The following is a 15,063-nucleotide window of genomic DNA, read 5'->3' on the forward strand; positions in this document are numbered from 1 at the left end:
GCCTGGGGTCGTTGTGGACATCTGGGAAATGAACCAGTGGAAAGAAGCTCTCTTTCTCAGTCTCACTCTCTCTCTCAAATAAATAATTTTTAAAAATTTTAAAATAGTGGCAAACATTGCATTAGAAGTTTATTTATTGGTTTAAACAGTTTAAAGATAAATGTAATTTCTTTATAAATTTATTCAAACCTATAGAATGTACAACACCATGAATGAACTCAACAATGGACTCTGGGTGATAGAGCTGTGTCATTGTAGAGTATTCAACTACTACTGGGGTACAACCAGTGGCAGAGGCTGATAATGGGGGAGAGACTGCACATGTAGGGATGGAGAACATACAGTTGTCTCTGTACATTTTTGTGAATATTGCTGTGTACCTCAAACTACTCTAAAAATAGTCGTTTTCAAAAAAACCTCAAAATAGAATAAAGTTAAATAGTGAAAGACTTTGTCAGCCAAAGAAAAGATAAATAACAGTAAGTAATCAAAATATGAGACAAGGGTATTTTGATGTTAGAATGGTAAAACTTTTAATTTTGTGATTTTCTTCTTTTATAGACATTCCACTTCTCCCATCTATTACATCTCTGAGTTTAAGTGAAAATGAAGAGAAGAGGGGACCTTTTGTGGTACACTGGCTAAACAATAAAGAGCTGCATTTTACTTTGTCCATGGAAGTGTTTTTACAGCAACTTAGAAAAAGTTGTGAACAGCCATCTTCTGAGGCCAGTGGAGAGGACTGTAATCAGACAGATGTAAAATCTGATGAAGGTAATGCTTTAAGGAAAAAAAAAATTTAAATTTTGTTCAAAACAATGAAAGGTTTTGCATTAGGGTAAAACTGATGCTGTCAGAAACTCCCAAATTACAGTGCCTAATACAGATATGGACTAACTCATTTAACAGTCTGTACATGGCCTGTTGCGGGAGGTTTTCTTCCACATGGTGATATTAGGACTTGAGGTTCTCCATTTGTGAGATTTTGTCGTTCCTGGGAAGACACTGGAAGGTCCATCTGTGGGTTAGCAGCGTTGCAATATCCGTGAGCTTGTTAGCAATGCATGATCTCGGGCTGCACACACTACAAAACTGGAACTGCAGTTGAATAAAATCTTCAGGTGATTTTTACATACGTGAAGTCTGAGAAGCTTTGTACCTAGAGCCTTAAATTCCTCTACCGGTATTCCAGTAGGGAGAGAGGCAGAAGCTGCCTAGACCCAGAATCAACACACGTCACCTTTCCCTTCATTCCATCTGCAAAACTGGCCAAGAACCCCATACGGTCCTGAACTGGGAAGCCAGGTGCTCTGAAACTGGCAGGCACCTGGTTATGTCTGCCAGATTCTGTAGTTCATGAATGCTCTGTTTTTTAAAATTTTGTTTTAATTATAAGATTTTTACATAATCAAATAGTACATAGTACAGACAAGTTTAAAAGTTTCTACATGGTTAAGTTTGAAGAGTTTCCTTCCAGATTGATTCTTTTCTATGCTCGCACAGGAGTCTTCAAAGAGTTCATGGAAAAAGCATGTTTTGAAAAAAACTGTGCTTGAGGATTTCAGATCTTTTGCACCAAAGTAAACTTATCTTTTAATTTCTTTTTTTATGAACTTCGTGCATTACCCACATATGTATAAAGTTTTTTTTAAGTTATATTATGGGTGTTCATTTTTATACAAAAATAGATGTTATAATATGGGTGTTCATTTTTGTACAAAAATAAATGTTATATAACTTTTTTTTTTTTTTTTTTAATTTATTTGTTTGAAAGGCAGAATTACAGAGAGGCCAAGTGAGAGAGAGAGAGAGAAAAGTCTTCCATCCACTGGCTCACTCCCCAGATGGCCACAATGGCTGGAGCTGTGCCAATCTGAAGCTAGGAACCGGGAGCCTCCTCTGGGTCTCCCACATGGGTAAAGGTGTCCAAGGAGTTGGGCCATCTTCTACTGCTTTCCCATGCCACAGCAGAGAGGTGGATCGGAAGAGGAGTAGCTGGGACTTGAATTGATGCCCATATGGGATGCCGGCACTGCAGGCAGTGGCTTTACCTGCTACACCACAGTGCCACCCCCACAACTTCATTTTAAACATTTTATCTTTAAACTTTTGTTTATTAATTTATTTGAAAGGCAGAGAATTAGAGAGATCTTTATCTGCAAGTTCACTCCCTAAATGCTGGCAGCATCTGGGGCTGTACAAAACTGAAGCCAGTAGCTAGGAACTCAATCCAGGTCTCCCATGTGGGTAGCAGGGCCATCATCTCCTGCCTCCCGGGCGTATTAGCAGGAAGCAGAATTGGACATGGAGGTAGGGCTTGATTCTAGGCACTATGATATGGGATGCAGGCATTCCAAGCAGTGGCTTTACCTGCTGTGCTACAATACCCACCCGGCAACTTGTTTTCATTCGGTAATGAGCATTTTATCATCTCACTTATTTTTAGTATTCGATATCTAAGAGAAAACTTTAAGAACTCCTCTAATGATAGATATTTAAGTTGATTGACATTGTTTTTCACTAGTAATGGTATAATCATATGTCTTTTCTTCTTTGTATCATTTTTTTCTGTGACATAGATTTCTAGATGTGTAATTACCAGGGAGTATACAAATTTTAAGTATCAGTAACTTCTGATAAATTGCCCTCCAAAAATGTTTTTCCAGTTCATACTCATACTTCCACATCTTTGCCAATACTGGATCCTTTTATAATTACATTACTTTTTTTGTCAGTTGATGAGGGAAAAAGGCATCTGTTTTATTTTGCATTTTGTTTTATAAATTGGACAGAATGAGTATCTTTTTTATTTTAACCCTTTTTTGACTTTCCGTTTTGTGCACTTTGCCTAATTTTCTGTTATTTTTTGTTTCATATTTATTAGTGTGTCTGGTCTTTGTTTTAATCCATTAACTAGCCAAAAAATACTCATGCTTTATTTTTTTAAAGATTTGTTTGTATTTATTTGAAAGACAGAATCACAGAGTGAGGGAGAGACGGGGATCTTCCATCCTTTGATTCACTCCCCAAATGGCCGTCATAGCCAGATCTAGGCCAGGCCAAAGCCAGAAGCCTGGAAATTTATCTGGTTCTCCCATGTGGGCAGCAGGGGTCCAATCACTTGAGCCATCTGCTGCTGGTCTCCCAGGGGCATTAGCAGGTAGCCAGATGGGAAGTGGAGCAGCTGGGGCAGAAACTGATGCCCAGATGGGATCCTAGTGTTGCTGGCGGTGGCTTAGCCTGCTGTACCACAGTGCAGACCCCTCATACTTTATTTAGAGAAAGTCTCTGTATTCCTAACCAGGAGTTGGGAGAGGAAGTGGGGACTGGAATTTTTGAAAGAGGTGGAAATATACATATTTATCTATATCAATAAATTAATATTCAGATTTACTTTTACTAATATGTGAAAGGAAATCTGGAAATTGTACACTATAAATGTATTTCTTTATGATGGCTTTTTTAAGATGTTGCATCAGTTTTAAGTGCATGTACCTGGGGATAACTTGGATACTTGGGTTTGGATAAATCTGGTATACAGAACAAAGGACAGATTGCATTCAAATAATAAATTTTGAAAATCCAGTTCCAGAATTATAGACCCTGTTGCAGCTCCCTTGTTTTAGCATGAGTAAAACTGAGGTCCTGACAAGTAGTAGATAGTTTGCTGAGTGGTTGACTGTGGGACATCTGGGTGTAGAAGCCAGTTTACTTATTTTCCACTTGAATGTCAGTCCTTTTACCAGTAATTTGTTGCCTCAGTCCTGTTGTCCTTCCAATGATCCTATATTTCTGGAGTTTTTTTTTTTTTTTTTTTTTTAGAAAGGGTGCCTATTTCTTGTTAATACAAAAAACTTCATTTTTCGACTTGATTGCATGTGTAAAGGTATTTCTTAATTTATAGTCATAGTGTGATGTAAAAGCGTATTTACTTGGTTCATGAACTGTTTTGCTTACAGAAATGGATGATGATGTTGATGATGTGAAAATAAATCATGAAAAGAAGGAATCAGGCAGTGATAAAATGGTACCAAACTTAAGTTTTGCACCATTACCGTCAGCTGCCATTGATCATCAGATCGAAATACTTCTGTCTGAGTGGAGTAAAAATGCTGACATGCTTTTCAGTATACATCCCATGGATGGTTCCTTGCTAGTTTGGCATGTGGATTGGCTGGATGAATACCAGCCTGGAATGTTTCGTCAAGTGCAGGTACTATTAAGATCTCTGAAGAGCTACTTCTTTTTTTTTTTTATGTAGTTACTGTTTATTGATACCTTTTTGTGTAATTTTACATGTTCTAATGATTGCTTTCTTAATTCCAGGTGTCGTTTGTTTCCAGAATACCTGTAGCTTTTCCCACAGGTGATGCAAACTCTCTCTGTAAAAGCATAGTGATGTATGCGTGTACCAAGAATGTTGACTTGGCTATTCAACAAGGGAAGCAGAAACCTTCTGGCCTCACTCGCTCCACATCAATGCTTATCTCTTCTGGTCACAATAAATCATCAACTAGTTTAAAATTAAGTATTTTTACTCCTAATGTTATGATGATTTCAAAACACGATGATGGGTCTCTGAACCAATGGCTGGTTAGTTTTGCTGAAGAATCCGCTTTTTCTACAGTTCTCAGTATTTCCCACAAATCCAGATATTGTGGCCATCGCTTTCATCTGAATGATTTAGCTTGCCATTCAGTATTACCATTATTACTGACAACATCCCATCATAATGCGTTAAGGACGCCAGATGTCGATAACCCAAAGCAACCTTATGCTGTAAATATTGAAGAGTGTTCTTTGACACAACAAAATAAAAGCACTGTTGATATGGCATTCCAGGATCCCAATGCAGTTTATAGTGAACTTATTCTTTGGAGGGTAGATCCAGTTGGGCCATTGTCTTTTTCTGGAGGAGTTTCTGAACTTGCCCGGATAAACTCTCTGCATGTTTCTGCCTTTTCCAATGTGGCATGGCTGCCCACTCTTATACCCAGTTACTGTCTAGGTAAGAAGTCTGATTTTATTTCAGTAATTTAGGCTTTCTGACACTATCACTAATGGGCTCAATTTTAAATGTTTATAAATACTTCATAGGTGCATACTGCAACTCTCCTAGTGCATGCTTTGTAGCAAGTGATGGACAGTATCTGAGATTATATGAAGCAGTCATTGATGCTAAGAAACTTTTATGTGAACTTTCCAACCCTGAAATTTCTGTAAGTAATAACTTATAAATATGGTTTAAAATACTATGTTTTTATAGTACATTTTTAATACTTTATACTTATTGGACATGTTCTAGAATTCTGACACATAATTTGTAATAAACATGTGTATCTTTGTAATTTTATCTGAGTCTCATTTATATTGTGACATTAAGTGATTCTAAGCTCTTTTTAAAATAAATAGTTTCTTTCCTTTATTCATGAATTAGAACCTAGTCTACTACCTCTTTGCTTATAGAAAACTGGGGACTACTAGCAGTATGATGTGGAAATTATGTTGATTGACCTGCATTTTTTTGTCTAGGCAAAGGGAGGTAGGATAACAAGAGTAGAGTTATTATGTTAAGTGTGAAAGGAAAAAGGCCTCAACTTTTTTGCAATCCTGTGAGGAGTCTTTTTTTTTTTTTTTTTAATGGTAGGCATGCTAGCAAAGTTTAATGAAGAGAGTACACGTTACAGAACAGATGGGCAGAGGCCGGCACTGTGGCTCACTTGGTTAATCCTCTGCCTGTGGCTCCAGCATCCCATATGGGTGCCGGGTTCTGGTCCCAGTGGCTCCTCTTACAGTCCAGCTCTCTGCTATGGCCTGGGAAAGCAATGGAGGATGGCCCAAGTGCTTGGGCCCCTGCACCTGCATGGGAGACTGGGGAGAAGCACCTGGCTCCTGGCTTCTGATCAGCTCAGCTCCGGCTGTGGCAGCCATTTGGGGAGTGAACCAATGGAAGGAAGACCTTTCTGTCTCTCTCTGTCTCTCACTGTCTATAACTCTACCTGTAAAAAACAAACAAACAAACAAAAAACAAAAAACAGAACAGGTGGGCATCTCAGTAAAGAACTGAGAGCTCAGTCTGTATTCAGTCTAGAGTTTTTATGGATGTTGGGTATGGCTCTTTTCTCCTCCCCCTATGAAACCCTTTCTGGAATTGGGCTGAGTGGAGGGCTCTTTCAGAAAGGATTGCTTCCCAGAACTTGACAATAGCCCCCTTGGTGAAGGGCAGATGAGATTCTCCTAAGAGAGATTCCCCAGAGAGAAGACTTGGACCCACCCATCCAGGTTATTAAACAGTGGCAACAGGCCGGCGCCGCGGCTCACTGGGCTAATCCTCCGCCTGTGGCACCCGCTTCCCAGGTTCTAGTCCCGGTTGGGGTGCTGGATTCTGTCCCGGTTGCTCCTCTTCCATTCCAGCTCTCTGCTGTGGCCCGGGAAGGCAGTGGAGGATGGCCCAAGTGCTTGGGCCCTGCACCCGCATGGGAGACCAGGAGGAAGCACCTGGCTCCTGGCTTCAGATCAGTGTAGCTCCGGCCATAGCAGCCATTTGGGGGGTGAACCAATGGAAGGAAGACCTTTCTCTCTGTCTCTCTATCTCTCTCTCAAGGTCTAAACTCTGCCTGTCAAAAACAAAACAAAACAAAACAAAAACCAGTGGCAACATTGATATGTAAATGTTGGTTTGCTTCCCAGCTTGCTACTTTGTTCGATTACACAGAAATTCCCATTTCTCTTTGGCCTCTCACATGCACATAGGCTCATGTCTGCCTCACTACCTTCATATCCCCCCCACTCAGGAAGTAACCCGTGATCTTATGAGTGTTCATATGATATGAGTGTTCATATGAGTGAAGGTCCATCTTCTGTATTTTCTTCAGAGCTGACATATGGCCATTGAGCTGGTTATGGGTATACTTCACTTGCCATCTCTTCTGTGGTATCCAGAGGTGGCTTGGGAAATGATTCTGTTGTATGGTCCGGAGGACTGGTCATAACGTCTGAGGGATAGGCTGGAAGCTGTGTCTCATGACCATCTGGAGCTGGATGGAGTATACTCTGTGAAAGACAAAATGAATGACAACATTAAAGATTCATGGCCCAAAGGGAAATAGCCGGAGGATGGAGGCTACAGGGCCAAGGCCGGAGGTGGCGTGGGGGTGGGCAGTAGCCAGGATTTCCATGACCAGATGTTAGGCCAAAAATTTCAGTCTTGTTCATCCTGGTCCTGGAGTTGTCTGGTCTTCCCCAGTGGTTTTGTTCCTGTCCAGTTTGGGTGACCCAGGCAGGAGTCCTTTCAAAACCTTGCTAAGTTTTTGCCTTACAACAGCTACATTTCATCCTGGCCCAACTAATGGCAACCTTCTTTGTTGTCTAAGCACCTCCAGCAAGCAAGCATTTCCATCTTTTTGTTGTCAGTGTTTTTCACTATCCCCAGAGGCAGCCTTCAGCTGTAGTGAGCCATGTATGTAGTCTATTCAGCTGACAACTAAAGTTCCTGTTAATGCCTGGTTATAAAGTTGCACGAATGTTTTAATTTTTCTCATAAGTTATTTTTAATGCCCAATTTTGCATAACAGAAGGGCTTTGTTTTGTTTTTTCCTTTTTTTGAGGGGAGGGAGTTAATGATTTATTTGTTTGTTTGAAAGGCAGAGTTACAGAGAAAGAGAAAAAGAGAGATTCCATCTACTGATTCACTCCCCAAATGGCTACAATGGTCAGAATTGTGCCAGACCAAAGTGAGCAGCCAGGAGCTTCATCAGGGTCTCATGGGGGTGGCAGGGGTCCAAGCATTCAGGCCATCTTCTGCTGCCTTTCTAGGTGCATGAGCAGGGAGCTGGATCAGAAGTGGAGCAGCTGGGACTGAAACTCTTGCTTATATAGGATGCTGGCATTGAGAGTGGCAGCTTAACCTGCTGCACCAGAAGGCTGGTGCTTGAACACAAGGAGTTTCAAAACACACACATAGTGTAGTAGTGCAAGTATGTATGTTTACTGAGGTTCTTTGTATCATGTGTTATGTAAAGTGCTCAGGATTTAGATGTGATACGGACAAGACTATCATAGTAATTATGTTCTAGTGAAGGTAGATACCAGAACACAGAAGTGAAACTTTCCATGAACAAATAACAAATGGTGAGATAGTGTTAGGAAAGAAGTAGGGAGAGCCAGCTAAGGTGCAGCTCCGGAATAAGCTTCACTGAGAAGGTACCACTGAGTAAAGTCCTGAAGCAGGTTAGAGTGGCCACTACTGTGTGGTTAGTAAAAGGTCGGTGGAGTGATGCTGGAAGAGGCATAGCCAGTTCAAAGACCCTGAGGCCAGAGCATGTTCAGAACAGCACAGAGGTCAATGTGATTGCAGCCGAGTAAGTGTGATGGAGAGCAAGTGGGCCTCAGGTCAGAAAGCCTGACCAGATCATACAAGGCCTCATAGGCTGTTGTGCTGACTTTGGCTTTGACTCTAAGTAACTTGGAAACTCTCGAAGAGAGTGATAGTTTGATATGGTCTGATTTGGGTTTTAATGGATTCCTATAATGGCTGTATAGATTAGACATGGAAAAGAGAAGTAGAATCAGAAAGACTTACTTAAGAAGCTATTTCAGAAGCCCAGAAAAGATAAAAAGGGGTTTAGAAAGGTAGCAAGTGGTAATGATAGAGGGGATAAGAATTGGTCACAATTCTGGATGTCTTTTGATTGTTAAATAGTCACTATTAGACTGGCTGTAGGAAGAAAGTGGACGACTCCCAGGGTTTACCCTGTGCCAGGATTAGGATGAGAAGAATTGTCTTGAGATAAGAAGGTAAAAGTAGCAGGTTTTGAGGGGCAGAGGGATTCAAGAGCCTCGCTTTAGACATTTGAATTTTGCAATGCCTATTTGATGTCTAGGGATCCAGTAGAGGGAAAATAAGAAATAGGTGGTTGTCAGCATATAAAGGTGTATGGGGCAGGTGGTGTGGAGCAGCAGGTTAAGTTGCTAGTTGAGACAGGCACATTCCCTATCACAGTGCCTGGAGTCAGATCCCACGTTTGCTTTTGGTCCAGATTGGTGCTAATGCACCTGGGAGTCAGCATATGTCAGCCAAAATGGTTGGGTTCCAGCTACCCATGTGGGAGACCAGGGTGGAGTTCCTGGCTTCTGGCTTCAGCTGGGCCTGGCACTGCCTGTTGGGGGCATTTGAGGAGTAAGCCTGTGGATGGGAAAGCTATATCTCTGTCTCTTCTGTTTGTAACTTTGCTTTTCAAATAAATAAATCTTAAACCTTATGTTTGCAAAAATGATGCATTAAAAATAATTTAGAAGATCTCCTGGAGTTTGATGTCAGTCTTTAACATTTATAAATATTAAATATTTTCTTCACATAACAGTTACCAGCCATTGCTTTTGGTGTTTTCTGTTCCAGTTGAGCTTTAACTCTTCTCCATAATTCCTTTGATGTAGAAATCCTAGACTTTTCTTAGTTGAAAAGGACTTTATTCAACCACGCTTGAACATAGTTATTACTCAGCTGCTATATCTGAAATTTCTTGTTACTTGCTGTTAATTAATTTTGAATTGTTCGGTGAATGAGATGCCGATTTTTTTTTTTTTTTTTTTTTGAACAGAGGTTTGTTGGTGAAGTATTTAACATTGTTAGTCAACAATCAACAGCCAGGCCAGGATGTATCATTGCTTTAGATCCCATAACCAAACTTGTAAGTATCTTTTTTTTTTTTTTTGCTACTTAGTATTAAATATCGTATGTGTCAACTTATGTTGGTATTTATTTACATTCAGCATGGCAGAAAAACCCAGCTGCTTCATGTTTTCCAAGAAGACTTCATTTTGAATAACCTTGAGAAGAAAAGTCTGGGAAAAGATAGCATTTTGTCTGATGCAGGTAAAAAAATATTTTTTTATGTAATGAGAAATATATGAAGTTTATTAGGTTGTTAGTAAATATGAAATGACACAGTTTGCACATTGTCTTTCTGAAGTTAAAATTGTGCTGTGTAGATTGGTGAGATTAGTCATCTTCAAAATATCAGTATCTTCTTCTTAACCAGGAAGTAAACATGAACAAAAATTAGAGGTTTCTCACTGGTGTTTGAGCACTCTTGGCATTCATGGTTTCACGCTATCCATTTGGATAATATGTTCTTTGATTGACATCATTTTTGGCATAATTTTGTACATAATGAAGAATATAAATCTGTATATATGAAATATATGAAATTTGTGTATCTTAAATAAAATAAAAAACCTCATTCTGGAACAATGGTGGTTTTGGACAGTTAGTTATTAAGATGGTCTGGGTTATCTGAGAATCAATAGTTGTTGTATTTATCAATTTATGTCCTAATATTTTACAAATAGTTAAATTTAAAGTCTCAATCCTATTTGCATGCTCATTTTATTCACTTTCATTTTCTTCCCTTTTCCCTCATCAGTAATTTTATTCTAATAAAACAGATACTTTATTTTTTTTAACTTTTATTTAATGAATATAAATTTCCAAAGTACAGCTTATGGATTACAATGGCTTCCCCCCCATAACGTCCCTCCCACCCGCAACCCTCCCCTTTCCCACTCCCTCTCCCCTTCCATTCACCTCAAGATTCATTTCGATTCTATTTATATACAGAAGATCAGTTTAGCATACATTAAGTAAAGATTTCAACAGTTTGCTCCCACACAGAAACATAAATTGAAAAATAATAGATGATTTTTTAAATGATGATGAAATCAGATCAGACCTATTGTCATGTTTAATCCCAGTGAGAGTCAAGTTGGGAATTGATAATTTCTTTTTTTTTTTTTTTTTTTTTTTTTTTTACAGAAGATCAGTTTAGTATACATTAAGTAAAGATTTCAACAGTTTGCACCCCCATAGAAACACAAAGTGAAATATACTGTTTGAGTACTCGTTATAGCATTAAATCTCAATGTACAGCACATTAAGGACAGAGATCCTACATGAGGAGTAAGTGCACAGTGACTCCTGTTGTTGACTTTACAAATTGACACTCCTGTCTATGGCATCAGTAATCTCCCTATGCTCCAGTCATGAGTTTCCAAGGCTATGGAAGCCTTTTGAGTTCTCCGACTCTTACCTTGTTTAGACAAAGTCATAGTCAAAGTGGAGGTTCTCTCCTCCCTTCAGAGAAAGGTACCTCCTTCTTTGAAAACCTTAAAACAGATACTTTAAAAAGTGAGGCAAGTTTAGGTTCAAATATGACATTAAAATACCTATTTTTCAGCCAGTAGTGGACCATTGATTTTATTTATTCATTACTTCGCAGTTTTTTCTGGTACTTTATTTTTTTCATGTTAATACAATATTAATACAGATTCAATGTAGTTTATAGATAAAATTCTAAAAATAAGATGACACTCCCTACCTCCCTCCCTTCTTTCCTTCCTTTTTTCATTCCTCCTTTTTTAGTTTTTTGCAGTAACATAGTAACATTACATTCAAGGGCTTCATGATCTATTACATTAAAAAATCAACAAGTTAAAAGACCTTAGTTCAGCAGAAAGATAGAGGAGGGCTGTAAACAGTAGTCAAATGAAAAGATTATCATTTCACCCATGTACAGTAAATTTTTAAATAATCACAATTAAAGCTATAGTAGTGTAACTTTATTTTTAAATATTTATTTATTTATTTATTTGAAAGGCAGAGTTGCAGAGGCAGAGAGTGAGAGAAAGAGGGGGATCTCCCATCCACTGATTCATTCCCCAAATGGCTGCAATGACTGGAGCTGGACTGATCTGAAGCCCTACAGCAAGAGCTTCTTCTAGGTCTCCCACATGGGTGCAGGGGCCCAAGGACTTGAGCCATCCTCCACTGCCTTCCCAGGCCATAGCAGAGAGCTGAGTTGGAAGTGGAGCAGCTAGGTCCGGCGCTTCAGGCCAGGGTGTTAACTCGCTGTGCTACAGCGCTGGCTGTATAATCCTATTTGTTTAGTTTTGCTTTGCTTATCTGTACTTTGGGGATCTTATCCAAGAATTAGTCACCTATGCCAGTGTCTTAGAGAGTTTCTAGTACATTTTTTCCCAGCAGCTTTGCAGTCTCAGGTCTTAAATTTAGGTCTTCAATCCATCTTGAGTTGATTTTTGTATATGAAGGGGTATGGAAGCTATGAATGTAATTTCATTCTTCTACATATATCCTTCTAGTTTTGCAGCACCATTTATTGAAGAGATTATCCTTACTCCAGTGTATGGTCTGGACATTTTCGTCCAGCTCTCTGCTATGGCATGAGAAAGCAGTAGAAGATGGTCCAAGTCCTTGGGCCCCTGCACCCACGTGGGAGAGCTGGAAGAAGCTCCTAGCTCCTGGCTCCTGGCTTCAGCTTGGCTCAGCTCCAGTTGTTATGGCCATTTGGGGAGTGAACCAGCAGGTGGAAGATGGCTCTGTCTCTCTCTCTCTCTGCCTCTGCCTCTGCCTCTCTGTAACTCTGCCTTTCAAATAATTAAGTGAAAAGCTTTAAAAAATTTTTTAAAGAACAAACACAGAAATCAATAAAGTTAAATAGAGAACCCAGAAATTAATCCATATACATACATCCAAGAACACTGAAAGGCCTTTAATGACATAAAAAAAATGTAAATAAGAAGAAAATACCATCAGAACCTAGACTTAAAAGGAAATGCTGGCCGGCGCCGCGCCTCACTAGGCTAATCCTCCGCCTAGCGGCGCCGGCACACCAGGTTCTAGTCCCGGTTGGGGCGCCGGATTCTGTCCCGGTGTGGGGAGCAAACCGGACTGGACTGAGTTACTGGAATTAAGACTTATTCTATGCATCTGCTCTCCCACAATATGGCGCTGGGAGAGAAGTAAACAGCTTTTACACAGCTGCCTCCAGTTCAACCAATAAACTGTAGGACTTGCTCCTAATTGGAGAGCAGCGTACTCGGCGTGTGGGCAGCCGAGTTGGGATTGGCGGAGGAGGACTATAAAGGAGGAGAGAGACGGCATGCACCAGGAACATCTATGGGGAACATCTAAGGGAAACCGTGCAGCCCCCGAGAGAGCCGGCCGGCGGTGTGCCGCTCCCCTGCGGAAGTGGGGAATGCGGCCAGGGGGAACTGCCCTTCCACGGAGGTGGAAGGGATAGTAGCCAACCCGGGAAGAACCAGCAGCAAACCCGGGGAGGGCCGAGCAGACAAAAGAACAGCGCAGGGTCCTGTGTTGCTCCTCCACGAAGAGGGGGAGCGACATAATGGTGCCGTGACTCGGATTAGGAAACCTAGCTCGAATAGGAAACCTAGGACGGATAGCAAACTTAGGAGGGAAGAAACGGGAAGAAGCAGGAAAATACCAGAGAGAGAGACTAGCAAACAGCCTAGGGAAAAGCCGGACGAAAAGGGTGCCGGAAGAAGCTATTGAAAGCCTAGGCATAGACTCGGATACGGACTACGGGGGGAAGCTGGGAGAAATCTCTAAGGTCGAAAGCGAAAGTGAAAGCTAGAACAAACAGACTCGGACGCGGACTGTGGGGAGAGGCCAGGAGAAATGAGGGAGGAATATCGTTGGAGGAAAGTTTGGGGAAACATACCGGGTAGAGAAAAATGTTAGGGAAATTGAAGCCGTGGGGGGCAGGCCAAGGCGGACACGAAAGCCACTTTGGGATTCTCAAGTTAGCCCGGGAATAGGGGGCGAAAAGTTGAAACCAGAAGCTGAAACGTGAGCCTGGTTGGGATCCGTCTGATTAGCCCGGGGAGCAAAGGACGGGAAGCCAAACCGTGGGGCGGAGACGTATGCTGGGTTGAATTCGCCAGGCTAGCCCGGGGAACTTAGATTGAATGCTAGTGGCGGACACGTAAGCTACGCTGTGTTACTCGCGGAAGCCGCCGCGTGCAGAGAGAGCACGGGGCGTGAATAGATAGGGAACGGGGCTGGCGCGAGGCCGTGGTGCAGACGCGAAGGGCGTGGAGACTGCGGAGCGCGTGAAGCCAAGCCGCGCAAAGCCGAGCCATGCAGATGAGAGAGGCTGAAGCGGCTCAGCTGGGAAGCCGCCGAGAAGCAGCCTCGGGGCGGGCAGCGGGAAGCTGCGGGGATAAGAGAAACAGAAGTTTAGAAGTAAAGTGAGAGAAATAGGAATGTTGGCAGACAGAAGTAAAATGGGAGAAATAGGAATGCCCGGAGATAGAGAAATAGAGAAAAATAAGGCCTCCCCTCAACATGGCAATGAGAAAGCTTGGATTCAGTCTGCCTGATTAAGGAGGCGATGAGTACGATGAGCACCTGCGGCGGCTAGCAGCTTATGCGCCGCAGGTCACCGAAGACAGGCACGAATTAACATCAGTAAGGCCTCCCCACAAAAAGGCAATGAGAAGGCTTGGATTCGGTTTGCCTGATAGAGCTTGTAAGCCCCTGCAGGCAGAGCAGAGCATGCGCTGCAGGGCACCGAACACAGGCATGCATCAGCGCCTAAAAACCTCCTCACAACATGGCGAAGAGAGGGCCCGGATTCGGTTTGCCTGATGGATAGGACTTGTAAGAGCCTGTGGCAACTCTAGCAAGTAGAGCAGAGTGTGTGCCGCGGGACACCGAAGACAGGCGCGTATCAACGCCAAAAAATAAAAAGAAAGGGGGATCTGTGGGGAGCAAACTGGACTGGACTGAGTTACTGGAATTAAGACTTATTCTATGCATCTGCTCTCCCACAATATGGCGCTGGGAGAGAAGTAAACAGCTTTTACACAGCTGCCTCCAGTTCAACCAATAAACTGTAGGACTTGCTCCTGATTGGAGAGCAGCGTACTCGGCGTGTGGGCAGCCGAGTTGGGATTGGCGGAGGAGGACTATAAAGGAGGAGAGAGACGGCATGCACCAGGAACATCTATGGGGAACATCTAAGGGAAACCGTGCAGCCCCCGAGAGAGCCGGCCGGCGGTGTGCCGCTCCCCTGCGGAAGTGGGGAATGCGGCCAGGGGGAACTGCCCTTCCACGGAGGTGGAAGTGATAGTAGCCAACCCGGGAAGAACCAGCAGCAAACCCGGGGAGGGCCGAGCAGACAAAAGAACAGCGCAGGGTCCTGTGTCGTTCCCCCATGAAGACGGGGAGCGACATCCCGGTTG

General features: G+C 42.1%; 1 protein-coding gene across 9 annotated transcripts in view; it reads left to right on the plus strand.

The window, feature by feature from the left end:
- Nucleotides 1–15,063, plus strand: part of DMXL1 (Dmx like 1) — a 171,307-nt gene that overhangs the window by 55,961 nt on the left and 100,283 nt on the right. For all 9 annotated transcript variants that reach the window (XM_070076024.1, XM_070076025.1, XM_070076026.1 and 6 more), the window contains 6 exons: nucleotides 562–774; nucleotides 3,960–4,213; nucleotides 4,327–5,008; nucleotides 5,098–5,219; nucleotides 9,600–9,689; nucleotides 9,772–9,874. In XM_070076024.1, the coding sequence (XP_069932125.1) occupies nucleotides 562–774; nucleotides 3,960–4,213; nucleotides 4,327–5,008; nucleotides 5,098–5,219; nucleotides 9,600–9,689; nucleotides 9,772–9,874 (1,464 nt within the window). The remainder of the gene's footprint in view (nucleotides 1–561; nucleotides 775–3,959; nucleotides 4,214–4,326; nucleotides 5,009–5,097; nucleotides 5,220–9,599; nucleotides 9,690–9,771; nucleotides 9,875–15,063) is intronic.

This window comes from Oryctolagus cuniculus, chromosome 6, assembly GCF_964237555.1.
Source record: "Oryctolagus cuniculus chromosome 6, mOryCun1.1, whole genome shotgun sequence".
In the NCBI taxonomy this organism is placed as follows: Eukaryota; Metazoa; Chordata; class Mammalia; order Lagomorpha; family Leporidae; genus Oryctolagus; species Oryctolagus cuniculus.